The sequence below is a fragment of the Phalacrocorax carbo genome, chromosome 6 (genome assembly GCF_963921805.1).
Source record: "Phalacrocorax carbo chromosome 6, bPhaCar2.1, whole genome shotgun sequence".
Taxonomy (NCBI): Eukaryota; Metazoa; Chordata; class Aves; order Suliformes; family Phalacrocoracidae; genus Phalacrocorax; species Phalacrocorax carbo.
Window position 1 is genome coordinate 31,345,232 of NC_087518.1, and position 23,358 is coordinate 31,368,589.

The 23,358-nt window shown below is 41.9% G+C and overlaps 1 protein-coding gene across 8 annotated transcripts in view; it reads left to right on the forward strand.

Annotated features, from left to right (window-relative positions):
* Window positions 1-22,443, forward strand: part of RABGAP1L (RAB GTPase activating protein 1 like) — a 262,600-nt gene extending 240,157 nt beyond the window's left edge. For 5 of the 8 annotated variants that reach the window (XM_064454429.1, XM_064454430.1, XM_064454437.1 and 2 more), the window contains 7 exons: window positions 6,822-6,914; window positions 14,331-14,441; window positions 16,930-17,034; window positions 18,262-18,345; window positions 18,850-18,921; window positions 20,285-20,482; window positions 20,822-22,443. In XM_064454429.1, the coding sequence (XP_064310499.1) occupies window positions 6,822-6,914; window positions 14,331-14,441; window positions 16,930-17,034; window positions 18,262-18,345; window positions 18,850-18,921; window positions 20,285-20,482; window positions 20,822-20,977 (819 nt within the window). In that variant the 3' untranslated portion in view covers window positions 20,978-22,443. Of the gene's footprint in view, window positions 1-6,821; window positions 6,915-7,195; window positions 10,465-10,871; window positions 11,318-11,388; window positions 11,971-14,330; window positions 14,442-16,929; window positions 17,035-18,261; window positions 18,346-18,849; window positions 18,922-20,284; window positions 20,483-20,821 lie in introns of those variants that run through there. The other 3 variants (XM_064454435.1, XM_064454436.1, XM_064454431.1) reach the window with 3 other exon arrangements.
* Window positions 22,444-23,358: the final 915 nt, after the last annotated feature.

Below are 23,358 nucleotides of genomic sequence, written 5' to 3' on the forward strand. Positions count from 1 at the left end.
GCAGATTCCCCTGCAGTCACTATACGTGCCTCTCAAACACCAGCACTGATGGTGAGCGCAAAAGTACATGCCGTTGTTTGGAGCTACAGTTCAGGGAATCTGAATTTTTCCTTCTCTTTTCCTGTGTTGCCACTGGATTGCTGTACAGTGAGACTTACTGAATATGTCTCAGTCTCAGCTTACTCTTTTAACTGGGTTAACTGTATTGCTAACTGAGCCTAACTAAGCAGATCTTTAAACAACAGGGCTATGGAAGAATAATGTGTTACGCCAGGTTCAGCAGGTTTAGATGAATAGAAATACATTCTAGAGATTAAAATCTGACAAGAGGATATGGTGCTGGAAGTCATCCAGCATCACTGACTGGGGCCTCTGCCATTTTGCATCACAGTAAATTGTGCAGGTACTCTGTAAATTTTGCAACCTGCCTTTCCCCTCTTTCTGTAAATTCCTGTGGGCATCTCCATTGCAATTGAGATATTTTGATAATTAACTGATGTGGAAGAATTAAATGAAAATAAAAATTCACAGCAAAGCTGGTTCCCTTTGCCTCCAGCCAGCTTTCAGATTGGATTTGTGTTATCCTGAAGACTCTCTTCAGGAGGTCTTACACCTACAGAGCTGGCAATGAGCTGACTTGCTGAAGGAAAAAAACTCTTCTCTGCAAGGAGGGGGTACTTGGGTGTGCAGCAAGATGCTTTGCTGATATAAAAAGAGCATTTCTGTAAGTTCTTTTTTCAAAAGCAAGGTGGAGAGAGATGCTGTTCTGCAGCAGGCACTCAGACAGGCACGCATGAAGCAGACACTCTCTCCAACACAATGTACGTTTCCAAGGAATTTCAGGGAACATCTCCTTCCTGCCAGCAAAGACGATAAACTAGCATCTGACATTCAGGGCATTTATTGTGCTGCGTGCAACATGTGAGCTCAAGCAGAGTGACATGGACCCACCTTCATCCACTGCGATGAGAGGTGGCTAATCAGCCCAAGCACTGCAGGGTTTGTGCTGCGAGATTGCCCAAAGCCAGGCTGTGATGAGGATAAGGCTGGAATCAGATGATGCGTGAGAGGCTGCTTCATGAAAAACTTTTTGATCGTGATGCCCCAAAACCAGGGGTTTGATGATGTTTAATGAGATCTGTGGTGTGTTTTAGAGCTGGGGGTTGTCTGGGTCCTGAATGCGATGCTGTAGCTCGGTGAAAAGCCGATGAGGGCTGTTCCACCTGATTTCAAACCTGTGGTGAAAAAGCTTGTAATCAGCAAGCCCTTCACCACACGGTGACAAAAGGAGAAATGGGAATTCTTCAAGCTGTGTTCCAGCTTATGAATTTTCTTCAGGTAGCAGCTGATTTTAATCCCTACATTTTTTCTGCAAATGCTGCAGATTTTCTTCTCTGCGGACACAGTGCAAATAGAGTTTTGTGAGGAATTACGATTTGCCCTTTTTCCTCTCAGAATTCATGCTTGTGGCTAATATCTCATTGGAGATACAATACAAGCTGAATGTATCTAAATATGACATCCCACTCACCCCCTTTAAGGTCTAATCCAAGAGATGAGTCTGCTGTATCAACACATTGCAGTGGGTTTTGTTCCTTCTTTTCCATTGCTGCATCCTCCCAAAAGAAAAATAAATTGCTTATCTACTTCTGAAACTTATTGCCAGTGGCAGATATTGCAGGATACTTTTTCATGCCTTTGGCAACCACATTTTAAGAAAAGGACGGTACAGTTATGCATAGCAATGACTGCACAGACCAGGAGAGCACTGAGTTAGTTTCTTCATATGTTTTTGTTACCTTAAAGCCTTAATTTGGCTTGTTTAAGTAGAGCTCTATTATCCTTCCTTGAACCTGATTTAGTTCTCTTTTAAATATGAAGTATTAACAAGAATAAATTGATACAACAGCTTTGAGTGTGAACTAAGACAGTGCAGGTGATCTGCAATTTGTTGTCTCTAATCTGCTGTCTGAGGTTTTCTTTAAAGCTTACAGGCTTCATATGACACACTTTGGAGAACCAAACATCATTTTGAAATTAACTTTCTTTTAATATTGTTCTAAATCATAATGTGAATAAAATTAAGTACGCGCAAGCGTAACTCAGATCTCCTCAAGAGGGGCACACGTAGTGGTGGTTTGTGAGAGCCACTTGCAGCCAGGGCTCATGGCTGTGTGCGAGGGTTGAGCCAGGTCTGAGTGAGCTCAGGCTGGTCCCACCACCTCTGACTCGGGCTCCCAGGCATCACTTGTGCTTGGAAATGGTTCTGTTTAGCAGCAGTGGGAAGAGTCTGGGCTTATCACAGGGGTTGCAGCTGAAGATGTGTGTGATGGATGGATAAAAGGGAAGATGGGCTGCAGCCAGTGTCGGTGGCCGCTCTCAGTGCTCGCCCAAAGCAAGCTCGGGGTCTCCCACATCAGCACACAGTATAATCCTGTGTTTGGAGAGATGCAAGTCCCCCACCTCGGTCTTGAAATACCAAGCAAATCCATCGCCTGTCAAACAGAAAATGAAGTCAGCTGCTTCAAAGAATGGGAAAGGAAAGCATTGCACATTTTGTTAATTGGCTTTTTTTCTTTTTTTTTGGTTTTTTTTTTCCTCCTTCCACACTAAGGTGAGAACTAGAGAGGAAAAATATTAAGAATGCTGAGATCACACGATACTGGTTACATTATGAGTGTGATGAGACAATATATTTTTTGGAGTGTTTCTGCAGTGCTAGATAGAGAAGTGGGACTTTGGGAAAGAGATACTCTGCTTGGTCTGTCATTGTGGCAGTGCTGGAAATTAGAAATTAGGTAATAGGATTTTTCTGTCTGGATCAGCCCCTGGCTGTCTTCAATATGTTCAGGAAATCACTTTACATCACTGCTTCCATTTCCTTGGCTGTCAAATGAACATAATGATAACTACCTCCTCTGAGTGCTCGTGCTTCATTAGAGCAATAAAACGTTTTGGAGGAAGGAGTCATAGATGCACGATTTATTAATCCAGCGAGGTCAGACTGAACTGTCTGTAAACAGCTAAAGAAATGGCAGAATGAGGGAAAGGTCTCCTGGAGCTGAGTGGATGCCGATGTTCGGCATGCTGCCTGTGTGCAGGATTGCCAGAGAAGGTGAAGGAGACTTTCCAGCCCTGCCCAAATAGGGAGGGCAGCTAAAAACAAAGCATTTTTGTTTCTCACTGCCACATATCACCTCACTGCAGTGAGTCCTTTGAGCAGTCAGTGCAGTAGGCTGTTGGGGTTTTTTCAGAAGGAGGTTTTGCTTGTTCAGTTCTTCTGCGTGGATGTCTTCTTAAGATCTCTGCATGGCTTCTTCTGTATGTATGACTAGTGACATGATTTTATGCTTGCACACAATAAAATAAAACAAGTCAAGGAGATAAGATACTGGGATAAACAGATGAACAATGTTTATAAACTGTAAGAGTGTCCTAAATTTGATAACCATCAGTTCTAGCCAATATACCCCATGGTGCTAAAGAAAGAAGAAATCAATATTGCAGAAGCTTTTACGGAAAATTTATGAGCACACTTTGTTCAGAAGCAGTCCATGAAGACTGAAGCATAGCTAGCACTATGTGCTTACTTATGAAAGGGCTTAGAGAAGTCCTTTGTTGAATTCACAAACTGTTTCAGGGAATTAAATTGGGGAATATGGAAATGGGCTTTTAAATTTTTTTTTTCACTTACTACTGTATACCCAGAAGAGTGCTGTAATAAATTATCAAACTCCTTTAAGTAATGCGGCTGAATAGACAACAACAGTGAAGCACAGTCCCTGCCAAAGTTATTAAGCATACCTGCTCAAATTTGTGTTTTATGGCATAAGGGGGTTAGTATGGACTGGTTTTCTAAGAGGGATTTCCCCCACCCTCCTACCCTCTCCCAGACCCTTAAAATAGACTTTCACTGTATTTAGGTACTACTTTCCAATTAAGAATTAGATACTAACATGCACAAGTCAGGATATTCTTTCAACAAGCACGGAAGCCATTTTCTGTGTCACAACATGATGCTTACACCCTGATACTTACACCTTTCATGATTTGATCCCTGTTTCACATATATTTACTGTTAACATTGCTGAGAAAGTGTTGCCATGCTCTTTGCTTGCTGGAGAGCGTGCCAGGCACGTGGACTGCCCTTCGTCCCAGGCCACATCCATGGGTAGCTCCTGTAGAGGTGAAAGAGCTACCTTATCCCCCATAAAGCCACAGAAGACTCACACGTGGTCCTACTCACAGGTGTGAATTGCAATTGAAGAAAGTAAAGGAGGACATGTTGGTAAGAACGGTTGGTGGGAAGAGTTACCGTGCATTAAGCAATGGTTGTGAACTCTCAGTGTGTGGAAACAGGGACTGTGAAGACGGTGGAGAACGGAGATAAATGAAGCAGCTGACTCTCGTTCTCCCCTGCTCATCATACGGTTTTTGATGTAACGTGTTCAGATTAGTTTCTGGTGTTGTTGAGGCAGATGATTAAGTGCCATATAGACTCTGTGCAAGTTAAATTCTGCCTTATCTCAGTACAAGATGAAACCAGAGAAATAAGGCTGCTCTCATGCAGCTTAAAAAATTAACATGTAAAAAACAAGCAAGGAGAGCTGCATGCTGCTGGCTGCTGTGTGCTACCAAGAAGCAGCAGTCATCTCTTCATGCACAGACTCAGCCTGCTGAGGGGCAGCGGCGGCACAGTGCTCAGCATAGGCATTTGGGTCATAGCGGTGCTTGATACCCCGTTTGCTCTCTTGGTAGGAGTTACTTACTCAGATCATTACCTTTATGCTGTATTTTGCCTGTATCTTCTGGATTATAGAGAAAACTATGATGTCCATTCATGAGTAATTTAAGCAAATCTCATGGTTAAAGCGAAAAGGGGGATGCCGCTCCAGGCAGCTGTAAAGGTGAAGCCGTTGGTGGGTCACTGTGGCTGTCAGCAGAGGCAGACCCCGACACCTGGCACCGGGCTGGGCTGTGTACGGCACCGCTCACGTAAACGTGGGGGGCTCCTCTGCGCATGGCGAGGTGGTGGTGGGGGAGGTATGCATGCAGCTGCGTGGATGGCAGTTTTGTCTCTCTCTTTGGGCAGTGAGAATTACTGCTTGTGTGTACTTTAAAGGCTTTGTCCAGTCTGAGTGAAAAGCATAAAAAACTAGACAATCTTTGGTTGCATAGACCATCTTCTAAGTTACACCTATGTTGCACCTTTTTGCCATAGCACGCCACAATGTTTCCCTCATATTTATCTTCCTTTTGTGCTGGTAGCATATTGGAGCACAAAACTCCACAACAGCAAAGGAGAACTAGGTTTGGAGGGCGTCCTCGTAACAGCCCAGCCTGGGAGCCTTGACCTGCTTCTCTGCATAAGATCACAGTAAGAATCGTGGAAAGAGGGAACAGATCAGGCTTTGAATGTGTGATTCGTTCACTTCGTTTAGAATGCTACTTTGAAATGATTTCTTACTCTTGAATATCAAGTAGCCTCGACAGTTTCCAGTTGCAACTAAGACAAAATGGGCTCGGTTTGCATCTTGAATGTTGCTCAGCTGAAACGTAAAAAAGCACCTCTGATTTAATCCTTTTCATTTCAAAGTGTTCTGCGCTATTAAGCATCATCAAAGTGAAATTCTCCTGTATGTTTGCCCAAAGTGCTTCATGTTTTTATGTTTATCCGTTTCTCTTTGCTTTCTTTGGCGGGGGTTGGCTTAAGATTTCATCAGTAATTGTGGGCATTGGTGCCGCTTAATTAGCGCTCCCTGTGCACTGTGCTTTCCAGATCATGGATAGATTTTGCCCTAAGGCAAGGTGACAGTGCCATGTCCTCACACCAGGAATCAGCTAGACACGATCAATATAGGCGAGAGGAACATAACAGGTAAATAACAGATCCAGGAAAAGTGTATGTTTACAAGCCATGACGGTACGTGGGGTTAGGGATCTCTCCACCTGCCAGCAGATGACCCAACACTTAGCAGGGCTGGCTTCTTGTTGTTGTATGGTGGGGACAGAGTGATGCCATTAAAGGCCTCCAGAGAGGGATGGGATCGCACATAGAGCACAGCGTACCCAATTAAAAGGTGAAAGTAAAGCAGAGGATCTCCATGCTTTGTTTAAAATAAATACAGGTGTTCTTTGTGTACCTTGTTTTAAGTTGAAGCTGTGGTTTCCCAGAAATCAAGCTATCTGGCACTTGACCATTCTGCATGGTTGTTTACTGAATTTGCTTGTGATTCCTGTGTGGTCGCCTCACTGTTTCCCTGCTGCGGCTGGACGCGGGCACTGCAGCATCTCCACCTTTGCCTAGGAGTCGTCTGATGCCAGACTTCATGAAGGCATTGGTCACAAGCTATAATTCAGATATTAATACTCTTTCAGAAATAAAAAACATTACTCTGATCTCTTCCAGGGAATTTTGCATGCACCCTCCTTTCTTCTAATCTCACTTTCAACAGTTTTCTTGCTAAGGCATTGTTTTGTTGAATCATACCTATGACAGCATATTTTCCTCTTCCCCCTTCTCTCACTCCTGTTGTTCATGGTTTTTTTCTTCTTGTTACTCTTATTAAAATGTCTCTATTTCACTCTTGTTTTCTTTTAACTATTTGAATAATTAAAAACAGTAGGCAAAGAAAGATTTCTGTCGATGTGAGCTGTATTGGTAAGTGTGTGACATGGCTTGCTGAGCAGTGGGGAGCGACTTTATTCAGCAGCAGCTTTCCAGCACTTCCTTGGCTTCCTGTTTGCAAGGAGAGCTTTCAGACAGCCTTTCCAGTGTTCCTCTAATCTTTAAATGTCTGTTTTCCAAATGTGTTCCACAGGTGCCAACAAAAAAGCTGAAGAAATATGAGAAAGAGTACCAAACAATGCGAGAGAGTCAGCTGCAGCAGGAAGATCCTATGGACAGATACAAGGTACGGGAGATGCTGTATGGGAACCTGTTTCATTGGCCAAATCCTGTGGGGAGTGACCCAGTTCCAGCAGTTAAGCAGAGGTGCGTGTACTGTGCTCACCTCTCCGGGATATGCCAATGCAGATCTTAGGGAAGTTAAGTGGCAAGTGAAACTCGTCCCCTCTCTTGAACAAGCTCTTTGAAGTTTTCGACTTAGTGGTTTTCTCCAGGAATATTTCAGTCACAATTTATAACTCTCAAGACATCTGCAAATAGCCACATATAATATTTTTCTTCTTTCAGTTTATATGTTTGTAGGTAACTCTCCTGCTGTTGCACTTTTACGGGAGATCTTCATGAGACGCAGAAACAAAGGGTGATTCTCAGCTACAGACACAGAAAAGAGAAAATACACATTGTTCTAGCACAAGCTGTGTGCAGTGGCATCCACAGAGACTTTTGGAAGATGAACTCTTCCTTCACAGATATGATCCTTGTTATTCATCTCTGTTTATACCAAGCGTTAGTAGTTTTTCATTAATATAATGCCTAGTACGGTGGGACCCAGAGCTCTCTTGGGCTCCCAAGGTACTACTGCAATAGAATTAAGAGCTATAAATATCCTGCTTTAAAGCAGCAAAGAAATAAAGCTTCAGTTATTAATATGATAGCTTGATAGTTCACCAAAAAAGAACAGTTCTCTAATTTTGAATCAGCATTGCTTATCTTTCCAATGTATTTGCTTTTTTTTGTCCCTGCTACATTCTGTTGCCATAGATTTTTGTGTCATGGAAGCTCTGCCTTCACTTAGTGTTCAGGATCCATTTATTGCTTACCCTGCTTTGAAAAATTCAGTTTTCTTTAGGTGAAGTTGCCAGAGATGAAGCACTTTACTGCCTATTGCCCAGATTAGCTGGGAGCTCACATAGCTCACATATATACCTATACTGTTCTGCTGTTCTTCATTGAGCCTTAATACGTTAAGTGACATTGCAGTCGGTACAGACTCTACCAGTAGTGTGGAGAAGTAAATAATCATCCAGGGTGCAACAGGTTTACGTGGTCTGTGAATGTAAGGAAAGCGCACCATGTTCAGAAAACCACAATATGAAAATCTGTGGTGAAAGTCTATGCCATAATTCATAAAAGTAACAAGATAGTGTTACCGGTACGGACAAAGTAAAACTGACCTTTTTTTTTTTAAGTATTTACCTGTGAAAAATTATGTTTTGGGTGTAGTTCTTTCGATGTTAAAGGGTGTAGATTTTATTGTTTGTGGAAACTGGGACTGTAGCAGCCAAGGGCAAATAGTGAGTATGACCTATTTAGAAAAAACCACAACTTGCTGCTAAGTATTTTTCCAGTGGTTCACTTATAGTACTGTGGAATTAAAATAATACTTAGAAAACAAATAAGGCTTCTTTAAAGCTTTGTGGAAGCACATTAACTAGTTAATCTTGGCCAATGGACAGTGCAGAACATTATCCCTAAGTTGCAAATGAGTTTATAGAAAGTGACTCTTGGGCCACTGTTTACGTGAGTCACCATCACAGTTAAGATCACAGCCCAGGGTTTTGGCTCGCACTTTTGCAACTCACTCTGTGATTTTTTTATGAAGCTGGACTGGGTCTGATCCTCTCAGTGATGCTGTGATTAGAGACCTTGTAACCGGTTAGTTGCACATTAAGTTCAAAGTTTGGGTGCATTCCTCAGCTGATGGGTGTCATGGAGAAATGCTTGTAAGTGCTCTGTTCCTTCTCTTGCATGTTTGATTGTATTAATACGTCAAGCTGAGGTTGGTAGGAATCAATATTTCAAGAGTGTTTCCAAAGGGCAGCAAGAAACGCAGGCTCTGTGGATCCTTGCAGGCAGAAAGTAGAGAGCCAGCTTCGCTTGTCCCTTAAAAGATCGCTCTGCAGCCCATGTGTTCAGAAATGCATTTCATTTTGGCAGCATCAGTGCTAGACTTTGCCCAGCCAGGCTTGGTTTGGGAATGGACTGAGTCTATGCTGTTGAAAAGCCAGTATTGCCTCTGAGCGCAGCTTCTCTGGCCTTGCACGCTCTCTATGTGGGCTGTGACCTAAAGGCCTACATCGTTGTGATTTTTACAATTTCTCTTCACAGAACAAAATGAGTGTTTGGTTTACTACCCAGGATGAGGATGTTGCTTGGATGAGATTGTTAGAGTGGAGATGCCTGCAGAGTATGCCTCTTATAGGTCAAGAACGATACAAGCTTTCAGTCTGTTGATAGTTTTTAATTATAGTTGTTAGAGTTTTTGTCATTTGCAGCATGTCACAGTTTTTATTTGCCAGTAGAGATTAGTCAGGACCACAGAGGCATTGGCACTTCTGAGTTGCAGTGATGAAGGATGTCTTGAGTAAGACACCTGGCTGTGCCCTGTCCCTCAGTGGGAACAGCCTGACAGACTGTTGAGAGCATAGGAGATGGGCCGTGCGCTGGGCTGGGGTGGGAGCAGCCGCTGTGGGGCCCCTGCTGCGCTGCTGCCTCCTCCTCCTGGTCCCTCCCTGCTGCCCTGTGAGCGGTGGGGAGGGAACTCCACCAGTGGGAGCTGGCGCGGCTCTCACGTGTGGGTCTGGCTTTCACCTGGGCATCCAGGGGAGACCAGGACCGAACCAGAGCAGTGTGAGAGCGTGGCGTGCTTCTTCCTCTCTGCCCCAGTGCTGGGGTCCCAGAGGTCCTCCCAAGCACAGGGGCTGAGCAGCCTCCTGTGAAAGGCCGGGAAAGCGAAGCTCCCTGCCTGAGGGCAGCTGGGTATGTCCAGGAAGGGTGCTCCTCCAATCCCACCAACCCCAAACTCTGCACAGGCTCCGGAAAAGGGCTGGTTTTGCAACCTCTGGCCTGCCGTTAACCAGTCGCGTTTTCTTGACAGGTTAAATTCATGGGCTACAATAAGCTGTGCTCCATGCCACGGGAGTTCCTGCCCAGCTCGTATTTTTCATGTTGATTGTGATTTGACTTACCAAAAGAACAGTATTAAAGAGTGCCATTATTTTGGGTGTTTGTTTCCTTCTGTATCTGCAAGTATTATTTAGGAAAAGTGTATTTTTTTATGGACACCTTTTCACTTTATTTTCCATTGCTTATAACAAATTATCACTCACATTTTTGTCAGATAGATTTTTTTAAAGGTGCAAAAGGAAATATGTTTGAAATTGCTATTTGTCACCAAATTTCATGGCTTGGTTAAAATAAATTACAAATTGCCTATAGAAGCCAGGAGGAAAAGTGAGTTGCATGTGCAGAAAAAATAGCAATATAGTTCAGATTGATTTTTTTTCTATATATTATGGGGGTTTTTTTCTGTGTTTGAGAACATCTCATGTAACAGGATTTTGGTTGATTTTATGAGAAATTGCCAGAGTTGTGCTTGGGACTTCTTGATTTAAAATAAAGAGGATATAACCATACAAAGAAGGGCTGGAGTTTTGCAAGCAGACCCTGTTTGTGCACGCAGTCCTGTTCTGAGGATAGAAACGCCTTTTCCTCTGAGGACCTTGTTGTGCAACGGGGAAGTGGTCTCTCTGAATAAATGCATAATTTGGACATAATAGCCCTGTGCGTGTTTGAAGTGGAAGCAAAAATTAATACACGGGTCATTTTTATTGAGAGTCGTGGTAACTGAATGGTAACTGTCATGAGGAAAAACATAAGATAACTCTTCATGTGGAGCGCTGTTTGTGGTTTTTTAAAAAAGTGTTCTGGGGCACTTTTGGGAATGTGTCTTCAGAGTCAATAAGGAGAATACACAAACCACCTCCAGGAGCCTCTCTGTTGCTTCCTGTGAGAGGTTTTCCTGGATAGTTTGCCGTAAAAGCCTTTTGGGTTTCTAGATGGAGGTTCACAGGGTTTTCCTTCTGAGGTCCTCCGCAGACAAGAGCCCTTTCCAATGGGCTTACGAAGACTTCAGTTTGCTCACATCCAGAAAAGTGAATTTTAATCCGTGTTTTCATTCCACCGTCAAGGATCTGTTCATGCCCAAATATACGGGGTTTGGGTGTTCGCTCATCAGAGAACATGACACTGAATTGCTTAACATGGTTTGTGACTCGTTACACCCCGCTTGAGTAGCAGCACAGAGAGGATGCATCATCGCCACTAATCTTGTCAGGAATTGCTCCTTGGTGCTGGCTGGAAGGGAGCAGAGGGTGGAGTTCAGCCTTTCAGCCTGCCTGAGCTGAGGCTGCCTACTGCTTTCACATGTGCCTTCTTTCCGTCCAGCATGTGGTGGAAGCTGAAGTATATCCTCTTTAAAACTCAGAATGAAAAAACCCACTGAAGAATCAGCAACATTTTTTTCCTTTTTGGCTGTCTTTGTTGGTATTAAAAATTATTTTATATCCTGTTTTCACTGTCTTTACACCAATGGTTGAAAGCAGTATTTGGTCTGTGACTTTACAGGAGGTAAGTTTATTTGTGTTTGTATGTATCAGCGGTGTTTGTCCCCTTTGGAAATGCAGTATCCTCCTTTTAAAAGCGAACCAGAGTTCACCAGCTGCCTGTTGTAACTAGGAGGAATTTGGGAAGGAGGAATCTCTTATTTTACTGATTGTAGAAACTGAGCAATGCCAAAGAGAAGGAAATCGTTGTCATAGTCAGTAAATTGTTAGTGGTGTGTAAAGAAAAGGCAGGAAGCTGCCTGTTTACACCAGGGATGGCTAGCAGGTCTGACGAGTTGGCTTATGTCAGGTTACAAAATGCTGTCTGTGAGGCAAGTCCTGCTGTAACGAACCAGCTCCATCTGTTGAACTTTATGCCATTGCGCATGGTATTTTATGAAACCCTGTAAATATTTCAGAGCCACTGAAAATAGTTTGCTACATATGAAAAGCACTATTTGCTATTTTTGTCTTTACTGTGTAATGTCAGGTTTTATTTAGACTTAAGCAGATTAAGAGTTTCCTCCTGAGGAAGGAGGCAGTTTTTCATTGCTAGATCTGGGGGGAGGAGCTGGAAAAGACAAACCATCTAATCGCGCATACTGCCCTGTGTGGAGGAAGAGTAAAGGTGGCCCTAGAAGAGACTTTCAGCTGGAAATTAAAAGCATGGTGAACGAGGTAAAAACATCTCTTAGCTATTGACTGGATGCCCAAGGTAAGAGATCTTCAACTTACTAAAAAACATGCCATGTAAATTCTAGTTTAAGAGGAGGATAGCGCATTTCCAACCACATAGCTTGCTTACCCACTTGTCTGCGAATGCAAAGCAGGAACTTCGAACTTCACGTTGTGCGGCTTGCTTTGCGGACACTGAAGCTTTTGGCAAAAGCATAGCAAAAACGTTAAAGCGAACTTCTTTCTGGGTTATTCTGTGGGAATCTTAAGAGTTTGCTGATCTCTCCCTCTAAGCAACATCCCTATGAGAAGGTATGGGTGCTGTAGCACCTGGCAGCAATACCGTCCTGATCTGGTCCCAGATTTTAGGCGAAATCAAGTCACTTTCTGACAACTGCTTGCTGACAGAGCTGTGTCTAAGAAAATCCACATTTCTGAACAAAATACAGAAATAAAGGCACATTGGAGCCTTTTAAATTAATAATAATAATAATAATAATAATAATATTATCATCATCATTAAAGATGGCAATTTGGTTTTACACTTTAAAGTTTACCTTATCCTTACAGAAGAATTTTACTTTTAAAAATTCCTTGTCGCAAACAGAATACAGTGCAATTAAATTAAAAAAGATCCCCAAAGTTTTGTGTCTTTTAGCAGTGGTTATTTTAACAGTGCTAAAACAAAAGTATTTTACTTACAGTTCCTTTAACAAAACAAGTTATTTAGAGTGCAATCTTTCAGAAAGGAAACAAGCTTACTTTCCTGTACAGGGCAGTGCATAGTCTAGTTGCACAATAGGGTCACATTAAGGAGCGAGTATTTGCAGGGGTTCTGCTTCCTGCCACAGAGGAAGCTCCCACACAGAAGAGACCTTTTTTAGCATCCTCTTAGAGCTGTAGTTGTCCTTTTTTGTTTAAGACAAGCATGCAAAATCTTCTTGCAACAAAAATGAAAATTGCAGTTTCATGGTGGTGAGTTTGGAAAGAAAAAAATACCCGAGCGTAGCTGTTAAGCAGGAGGAAGTGAAGGCAGGTGAATAATGTGCTTATGCAAATAAATAAAATTTTGTAGAAGGGCATTCACTGAACAACTCTTGGGAAAATTTTGCTGTCTTAAGTCCTGATTTATAGTCACTTTTACTGTTTTTTCTTGGAGAACGTAACTTACCTTTCAAGTGAACACAAGTCCTTTTTGAAATCTTGCCATGTAGGTTATTGTTCCTCCACTTAATGACCTTCCATATGAACTTGATATTTTAGCTTGATTTTCTACAGCACACAGATTCCCTTTGCCGTCTCTTTTGGTATGAAAGATACACAGTCATTGTGTGACTGAAGGCCAGCACATTTTTTGCTCTCTTAAAACACATTTGAGGAGGGCACCTCTGTCTGTCCCACCTGGCATTGTTCTGAAGATGAGGTATTTGATGTGGACTCCTGGAAGTCTGTTGACCCACAGACATCTTTTGAATATGAATCTGTTTTGCAGCCCTAGAAGAACAGTCATGGAAACTGATTTTTAAAAAACATTAGTTACTGCTGTTCATTCTTCTCCTGTGTACTTACCTTCTCTAGTTAGTGCTCTACGTAGTCATTTCTGCCTGCGTGGAGTGGGTAGGGAGGGCAGCGCAGTGAGGACCAGGACCTGCAGTCTCAAAGTTCTGCATTTTGTGTTGCCGTGCTTTGCCCACCGAGCAGGTTCTGGGCCTGTGCTCTGGGGATGAGGTTCCCTCTCCATCTGGCACTTGTTCTCAGGTGGCATCCTGTAAAACATGCGCTGTTGTCACTGGTGCAAGTTACAGAGAAAGTGCATGAAAGCTGGTACAGATATTGGAGCTATAGGGAGTTCCCTGCTAAGGGCTGCTGTTTACTGGTCCCACAGAAGACGGGAAGCTGGCATTACATTGTCTATGAAATGGACTATTTTTATTGATTCCTGCAGACAAATTTGTAAAATGGAGCAGGACAGCTTTCTACTTCCGACTGGAAACGTTATTATGAGTGTCTCTTAATCAGTCCCTGTTCACTGCTGCTGCGTGGGGTTTTATCTGCCTAATTTCTTTTGACGATGAGCAAGCAGAAACCAACTGCTTTTGTGGAGAGGACTGTGTTTACTTTTGACAGAGAAACCCTACAATCAGCGTGTCACTTATGTGACGCAAACATAGCCATTGGGATGTAAGTGGAATTGCTGCATTTGCACTGCTGGCTTAATTCACTGTTGTTTCCCAGAGCAGCAGTCCTGTCTTAATGTGCACTCTTGCCTTCTCAGTGTTTTACACACAATATATACTTGCTTATTGCTTTTCAATATTGATAAGGATTAACTTCCTTTTGTGGTTGTTCCTTTCTTTCTGCAGAGGGAAAACCGCAGGCTCCAAGAAGCAAGCATGCGGCTGGAGCAGGAGAACGATGACTTGGCCCATGAGCTTGTAACAAGCAAAATTGCCTTACGAAATGACCTGGACCAGGTAACGCTACCAGGCATGGGTCCCAGCTCATGCCTGGCAACACCAATTTTAGGAGCCCTGCCTTGTGCTCAAGTAAAAGCATGAACACAACATTAAAAGTATTATTATTCACACCTTTATTTTCCTGACAACCTTGCTCCTAGTTGCAGTTAGAAAGCTGGATTTCTACATATGTGCAACTGTAGGCATTCACAGGGGTGTCTTGCCAACGCTGACTGCACCTTCTCTGTTGTGGATTGTATTAGACAGTGTGAGCCATAACCTTTAGGCAGATACCAAAGAATGAACATTTACTTGAAAAAGGTATCACGTAGTCTTCGAAAGACTAATTTCAAGGGAAGTTGCCTTGCAGAATGTCTACCACCTTACGTGGATCTGGTTTTCACACCAGTTTTAGTACAGCCAACAAAATTCAGAGACAATGAAGTGGCATGGCACCAAAAATTAGAAGGGCTCCTGGATGTCCTTTGCTAACTGCGTTTGTTTCCTGTGAAGACTGGAATGTGGAGGGCAGCAGCATTCAAGGCCCTTTATCTCAGAGGTGACTGTCAGAGAACTACACATTCAACCCTCCTCTTTCTGGAGTGTTTTACGTAGTATTGATAAATGCCCTAACAGCTATTCTTAAGGTACTATATACAGGAGGGCCATACTCCACCGCACCTCGTGATTAGTCCCTTGCTCAGTGAGGGCTGTAGTGCCTTTCCTAATGTAAAATCTTTTCCTGCAAGGGCCTTTCAATTTGATTTCCCATGGTTCTTTGACTTTCTTTATCTAACTTCAGAACTGTAAACATCATTGACCACAGCTGTGCAATTTGTGTTTCTGTGGAGGCAGATCCTTGACAGTTAGGCTCTGCTGATTTGGATCCATGTGATTCTAAAAATCTGAGCTGTCTTAGTGAGCAAACGCAGGCAGAGATGCGCTTTGCATGATGGAGTGGGCAGTCTTCTGTGAAGGCCAAAAGCAATGTGTTGAGGTGCTCTGTCTTCCTTGGGAATAACTGTACATAAAGCAGTTTTATGTCTGCTGCTGCCCATGCTTGTTTTTTCTCAACTATCATGACAAGGCTGCCCACACATACCTTTGCCAGTCCCATTCCTTGCTCTCCTGCATGTTAGCAGTCTGTCTGTAGAAGAGAGTGGCTCCACAAAGTTTTCCGTCACCAGCACTGAAATAAAAGATTAGTGCTGTTGCACTCCTCACCTGCAAAGCCAGGTGACACCGTACACCACTGCAGGTGCTTGGAGAACCTGGAATGAACACGTGAAAGGAGGAAAGATTTGTAGTTCCTTCAAAGCATGTCTTAAACAGGTCTTTCATCAAAAATATGTTTTTAATCCCCAAGTTCTTTTGTTCTAAGATGTCAATCTTATCAATTTTCCGTTCTTTCACTGCTTCTCCCATACTGAGCAGTGTAGGAGCCCTCAGTTCATCTCTTCAGTCATGGCCATAGGTGGAGCTGCTTCTGCTACTCATTAATAATTAATGCTGTGGCAGATAGAATCATAGAATCATTAAGGTTAGAAAAGATCTCTAGGATCATCAAATCCAACTGTCAAACCATTAGATAGATAAGCTAACACCACCAGCAGTGGTAGAAAACCAAACTGCAACTCGGAGACAAGTTCTGTACTGTTATTTGGTGTTTGCGGTGCCATTTTCTTTCTTGTATTTTCAGCAAACTAAGTATAATTTGACTGCAACCATTGCCTGTTCTAGCACCCCGTTGCTGAACAGGCGAGTGGTGTGATGCAGTGTGTGTCTCCCTGTTGGGGAGGTCAACAGAATATATCCAGACATTGAGAAATACATTTCTCTCCTGGTGATTGGTGACGGTAGTACTCAGAAAAACAAAGCATTCCCAGTATGTTTCATCATAAGCTCAGCCCTTCAAAGAAAGGAGAAAATTAATTTTCTCCAGTATGCACACAGTATCAAGTTTCTCCAGGCAATATTTATTTGCACCGATAAGCAAACTGTTTCATCTGGTGGTGCTGTTTGTCTCTTTTCTCTTTGTCTTTGCCAGACACTTTGTAAGGCACAGTGCAGGCCCCTAACGTTTTCTACAATATCTGGTTTCCCTGCTTACAGATACAAAAATGGAGTGAGTTATCTGAAGTTACACAGGAGCTAAATCATGCTGCCCTTGCTTAGATTAGTATTGTTTCCAAGAAGAAGATTCTGTGCATCGGTATTTGCATTAGGTTTGTATTAGGACATAGTATCTGTGCTTACTTGTCATCTGGGCATAGGGAAGCATTTGGCAAAAGAGTCTTTTTGCACAGTTGTTGAAACACAGTGAAATAACATAGAAAACAGCTACTTGAAGGGGAATTTCATATAAAAAAATCAGTTAAGTGAGCCATCAGAGGGCAGGAAAAGGCAATGCTAGAACCTGAATCTGCAATATTTCTGGTATGTCTATACCAATACATTTACGTTGGCACAGATAACGCCTGATTTATACCAGCATTTCTAATTCTAGGCTGAAGACAAAGCGGATGTTTTGAACAAGGAACTCCTCCTGACCAAACAGAAGCTTGTGGAGACTGAGGAAGAGAAACGGAAGCAGGAGGAGGAAACTGCTCAGGTAAGGCAGCCTCCAACTTTTCCTTTTTAGCAAGGAAATGCAAGCAAAAGGATATGTAAAAAAGCATGAATGTGTTGCAGACACGGAAATGATATGCAGTTGCAACTAAAAATTTACAGTGCCAGGGTAAATTTTTTTTTAAACAGTATGTTTTTCAGTGTTTTCCTTTACTTGAACTCTGAACGTTCAGTTTTCCATACCTTATCCTCTTCCTAGTATCGTAATAATCATTTTCACTGATGGTGAGCAATCTCAGCTAAGGAGTCGTGATCAGACCTCTTTTAATTATCTAAACAAGGAGCTGGAGGAGTTGTTGCCTTGTGAGAGGACATTCTGGATTCAGCTGCCAGTTCACTGAAATAGAGCAGTGAACATTCCTGTCTGAAGCTAGAACCAACAGCAGAACAGAGCCGATGCTTAGGAGACTTGTGCTGACCAGGCCCGGCCTCTTACTTGTTTGCAAAATGTTCAATCTTAGTTTTTTAATCCTGCGTATGTAACATGCTGAATACTGACAGACACGGAAGTATGTTTCAGAAGTGATACCCTGATTTTTTTTTTGGTGACAACATTTGACAATAGTTGACTACAACAATCAAACAGTAATTCTTTGTGTCTTTCTAAAATGGAGGTTGCCATGTTCTCTGTTTGCTATAAACTAGGCAGCGGAGGCCTTTCTCTACCAAAAGGGCTCTCAAAAGTTAGTGGTTCTGAATGGTGGAGGAATCAGTTAGCTGTATTTTAATGGAGTGCCACAGATCAAACCAGATTTTTTCCTCCTGTTTTGGAGACCAGAGTGATAGTGCTGAGAGACATTTTTTCCTATTCCATCTCCAAACAAACAATTTGTCTGCCCAAACGTGCTGTGACAGTGTGCAGAAAAACAAAACCAAAATCATTAAAACCACTTCATGGTAATGCTCTTGCTCTGTGTTTGTGGACTGCGTTGTACCGCCATTGAACGCAGAGAAATAGAATTACCCTGCAGGAGAATTCTCCAAGTGGGGATACACTGTATCACAGTATAGACTTTTTGGTTATAACTGAATGTGATAAGTATTTGTATACTGAGTAAATCAGATGCTTGTCTGAAGAACTGGAATTCGGTAAGAAGAAGCAGCTGTAAAACTGTTGTAAACACAGCAAGACTTTGAGAGAGCAATCTCACAGCACATTGTGAGAACTCCTTTCAGTGTACTGTATAATTCTCTTCTCTTCAATTCCTAGCTGAAGGAAATCTTCAGGAAGCAGCTAGAGAAGGCAGAATCTGAGGTCAAGAAAACCACAGCCATTATTGCAGAGTATAAACAGGTACTGTTCTAGAGATGCATTCCCATATTTCTTCTTTCAACCTGTTCTGAAAGCTGAATTTTCAGAGTTGCAGATCTTATGCTTTAAATAAGATACACAACATTTCAGACTTTCAGAGAGCAAGCATTGTAATTTGTCATAAATCTTTCTGTGGTTTTCCTAATAGTCTCCTAATTTAGGGAATCAGGAATAACCTGTATTTCAGCTAATTTTAGCACTGTAGGGTGAATGCTTCTTTACTCCATGACATAATGCAGTATAAACATTATAAACCAATTCAGCCATAAAACATTCCGGTCTCCTCCGTGTTCAGGTCCTGTATTGAATGCTGCCGTGTTTTTCGGTCTCGTTATCAGCAGCAGTGGATTTGTTAAGGGGGAATGCATATACCTGAGCAAGGCAGAACTGAAAAAATATTGGCTGTAACAAAGCTCATTTTTAAAAAGCACAGGCTATATTTTAGTATAGCAAACTTCAGCTAAGAGACTGCTTTCTCTGCTCCAGATTTGTTCCCAGCTGAGCACCAGGCTGGAAAAACAACAAGCGGCCAGTAAAGATGAACTGGAAGTTGTGAAGGTGAGAATGATGCCTCTACATGTGGGGTGTTTCTAACGCAAGCATTGCTAAATGCCAGGGATACAGAACAAAAAGTGAATTGAAGTTTCACGTAACAGCCGGGGTGTCCAGCCAGCTCCACTGATAGTCACACGTGTATTTTTCATCAGATGGAAACAATGAAAGGGTTTATTTCCTGTCACAGCTCATCTTGTATCAGATGGATACGAGGGTGGAACTCTCAAACTAAAGTACATAGAATCCTTGGCTTTTCTTTTTCCTGTTGAAATGTATACTTTTGGCAAAAACATAAAGAGACAGTATTAACTTGGATGTTTTAATTAAATGGAAAAAAAAAAGGGGTCTCTAGAAAAGAAAACGTGTTGCTTCTCCAGTGTGCACAGCGGGGTAGTTGAAATTGGCCAGATTAGATGCTGTTTATATTTGAGTTTCTGTAATATAAGCAGAGTTGGTTCAAATAATTGGCACAGCTTGGACCATCCCCAGAATTTCCATAGCAGTTCTCTAAACCCCCTTAGCAGGAACAGCTGCACTAGAGGTAAACGTTTCCTCATCAGGTAATAATTCCATCCCTCTGCTTTGTCACTACTGAGTAGGCAGAATTGTTTTCCCTCTTCTCTAGCTTCTAGTTGTTTCTTTAGTACTCGAGCTGAACCTGTGATTTATTGCTTTTTAGTGACTTTTTGTTATTGATTAAAAAACAATACTAGCATTGATGTTGCTATAATCTGCTGAAATAGCTCAATTTCCCATTTTAGTTCGTGCGAGCTACATTTTCAGCCATGAGTAACTGGTTCACCTCTCCAGGTAGCACAAGAACCTCACTGTCATGTGTTGGCCATTGCTGGCAAAAAGGGCCATCCCCTGCAATGCTGAATGAGCACCAGCAGGACAGTACTGGCCCTTGCAGTGAGCACAGGCTGCTCGCTTGCTTCTGGAAATATGGAAAAGCTACCTGTCATTCTTTAAAATATCAAAATCTGTATTAATTTAGTCAAGTGCTCTTATGGAAGACAAAAGTCCCTAGAATGTAATTTACTCTTCTGAATTGTGCTGGCACAGTTACTGCAAAAATATTACAAAACTTTGGTAGCAAGAAGGCTCGAGTAATTCTAATCTAGGAGCAAAGTCTCTGTGCTTAGGCAGAGCATGCTAAGTAGATTTTAGGAATTTTTATACTGGTTAATGTATCCTGGAAACTGTTCATGAACTTCTCAAATTCTTTTCATGTCAAATATATGAAACCCGCAGTACTAGTTTGACTATTCCTGACAGAAAGGTAGCCTAACAGAAAAATGGCTCTTCCAGGAAGCAGAACAACTCTTGTAACATGGATTAAAAATGAGATTTCTGGGTATTTCAGGGTAAAGTGATGGCCTGCAAACACTGCAGTGAGATTTTCAGTAAGGAGGGGGCACTGAAGCTGCCTGCTGTAAGCACAGAGAATAAAGGCATAGAAACAGATGATGAGAAGGATGCACTGAAGAAGCAGCTGAGAGAGATGGAGCTGGAACTTGCACAGACCAAACTGCAGCTTGTGGAAGCCAAGTGCAAAATTCAGGTATGTGGAATCCAGGTGCAGCAGGGCAGTCTCCTTAACCTTGTTGTGCTCAGTCCAAAATAATTCTGAACCATGCAAAAAATTGTTCCAAGGAGGGTATACATGTACCATTGTGTACCTGTGAACTTCCAGATCAATTTTCTGTCCTAAAAAAAAAAAAAAGATGTTTTCATTTTTGTATTTAAATATCTTCTGCTGTTTCAACAGTTTCAATCTGTGTCTCTCCCCAGTGCCTGGGAGGTTGCAAGGAAAGCACTGGATTGCAGGGACTGAGTTTGAGGGTGCTTTTTTGTTAATTAATTGGGGTTTTGATCAATTCTGACTATTCTGCTTTCTTAGGAGCTGGAGCACCAGAGAGGAGCCCTTATGAATGAAATCCAAGCTGCCAAAAACTCTTGGTTTAGCAAAACCCTGAACTCTATCAAAACGGCCACAGGCACGCAGCCACCACAGCAGCCTCAGCCGCCCCTGCCGCCCAAAGAGGGCAGTACATAGTTCCAGCCAGACCCGACACAAGAGCACAAAGAACACCACAGCTGAAACCCTGGAGGATTCTTCCAGTGGTCTCTCCTCTTGGGGAAAGGACGAAAGGCAGGAGTGCAGGCATGAAGTGAAATTCTTCGGTGTTTTTCATTCATTCTGATGTGACCCTTTTCAAAGGGGGAAAAAAAATAATTCCTGTTTTATGTTGAAGTCTTACTTCCCAAACTGCCTTGCTGAAAGCCACGTTCTGATACCTTCATACTTTTACACTTTATTTTATATGACTAGATGTTAAATAAATACTTCAAAACTAGGTCTTTAATACATGACTAATCAAAATTATTTCTATCTTGCATAGAAGGTTTTTTCTTCTTCTGGAGGAAGAGAGAGAATGGAAAATGTAAAGTACTGAAGCATAATCTCTTCATAGAAAGCACAGTGTAATAAGTACTAGCGTGTGCGCGGGTGTCTAGGATATCTGATGCCCTGGGACCATCTCAGAAGTTTATCGCAGTGACTGCGTCCTGCAGAGAAGCACTTTTTGTAAAGCTTAGGCCATAGCAAAGGTAGTCTTGTGCTCTCTTGGCACAATCGTTTATGAGCTTCCCTGATAATTCCTTAGTTTTGATTGATTTTTTTCTTCAGAAATGCAAGTAGTGCAGTTCTTTGTAGCAACGTTGTTTAAAGGCTGTTCACAGCTGAACTGGAATTTAACAAAGTTGTCTAGTTCCCTTTTTTATTTCATGTTTATACTAAGAACTCCAAGAAATAATTCCTTCCTCTGGGATAAAGGGAAAACTGTTCAACATTTATTTGATGGTTTTGCTGAGAAGCAGAGTGAAGACCTTGCATAGTTTTGACCTCTTGTGAATCCTGTGCAATAAAGGGTAGGTTTTATGAATGAAAATAATTAAAACCTTTCCCTGGGTCTATATTCAAATTCTGAATTTGACACAGAATTGAGGTATCCAGTTAAAAAAGCCAAAAGGCTTGTGCTGCACTGATGAATAGAACATCACAGAAGCAGGATCTGTTTGCTAGAAGTATTTGGTTAGGAAACACTACGTAGGTGTTACTTATTTTTATAAAAACAAACATTTTCAAGTGGAATACAAAACCTAGACTTTCCCATGGGGTAGACTTCTCTGATGATTCCCAAGCCTGTCCAGTTGTTTTATATCTCTTAAGGTAAGAAAATTCAAAAGCATTTCTTTCGACTGAACATAAAGTGTTTATAGAAATACTTATTTCATGGAAAATTAAACTATCGCTTGAACTGATGGAATATTTTTTTAATTACACCTGTCATGTCTGAAGATGGTCTTGCAGGTAAATATCATTGCTGGACTAAAGGTTGTATATTAATTGCTCCATTTACAAAATTGTTCCAGGGACATTAGTTCTGTTTTGATTTTTTTTTAATTCTAAGGAATGCCATATATTGTCAGTTTTGTACAATAAAATTTAATGATACCCATCTCGTGCTTTGTTGTCAAGCATAATTGTGAATTATTTTAAACAGGGTAGTACAAATGTAATGTGTCCTGTGCCAAAGGAATGATTCTGGAAGGCAGTCAGCTGTTTGAAGTAGAGATCAAAATATAATCACTATCCTGACACAACTATCCTGCAATGAAATTCTCTCTTCTAAGAGTAAGGGGTTAAAAATTTTTAATATTTTAAAATGTACCTGCAAAAGCAGTGATTATCTGGAAATAATAATAGTGAGAAAAAAGCGGGGAAAGAGTAGAAGGAATTTCTTTCGAGAATATTAGCAAAGATCTTTTTCCCGGTCACTCTCTTGCTTATAGTGTTTGCATAAATGTTTCCATTCTCCTGACTGTGCTAACCTAGCATTAGTCATTCACTTACCAGTTCCGCTTCACACTCAAAATGAACTGCATGATAAATTTGAAGTGACATTTAAGAATGCGTTGTGAACATCCGATTCTTACATTGGAGAGTACTGTGCCAGTGAGCGACACTGATGGTTTGACAAGTGTCCTATTTTCTCATTTCCTTTATCTTGAATCATACTTAGAAGTGGATTTAAAACCTTGATTGGAAAAATGCAGTAATAATAATTAAAAAAAAAAAAAAGGTTAAGACTGTGATTCCCTGAGCAGCTGAGTTAACGTAACAGCTCGCTGCTGCTCAAAGACCTCGCCCCTCCAACTCCCTGTTGTACAGTCGTGTCCCTTGTCCTTGTTATGGCACTTACTGGAGATGATTAAAAACAAACAAACAAAAAGATGCAGGTGGATTTCCCCCACCCACCCACCCCACCCCCCTCTGCTTTGTCTTTTGCCAAGTGAATGAGTTAAATCATCTCAAGGGGTCCAGTGAGAGCAAGCAGATCGTGGGAGTGGGATTTCCCCTGTCCATCAAAAAAG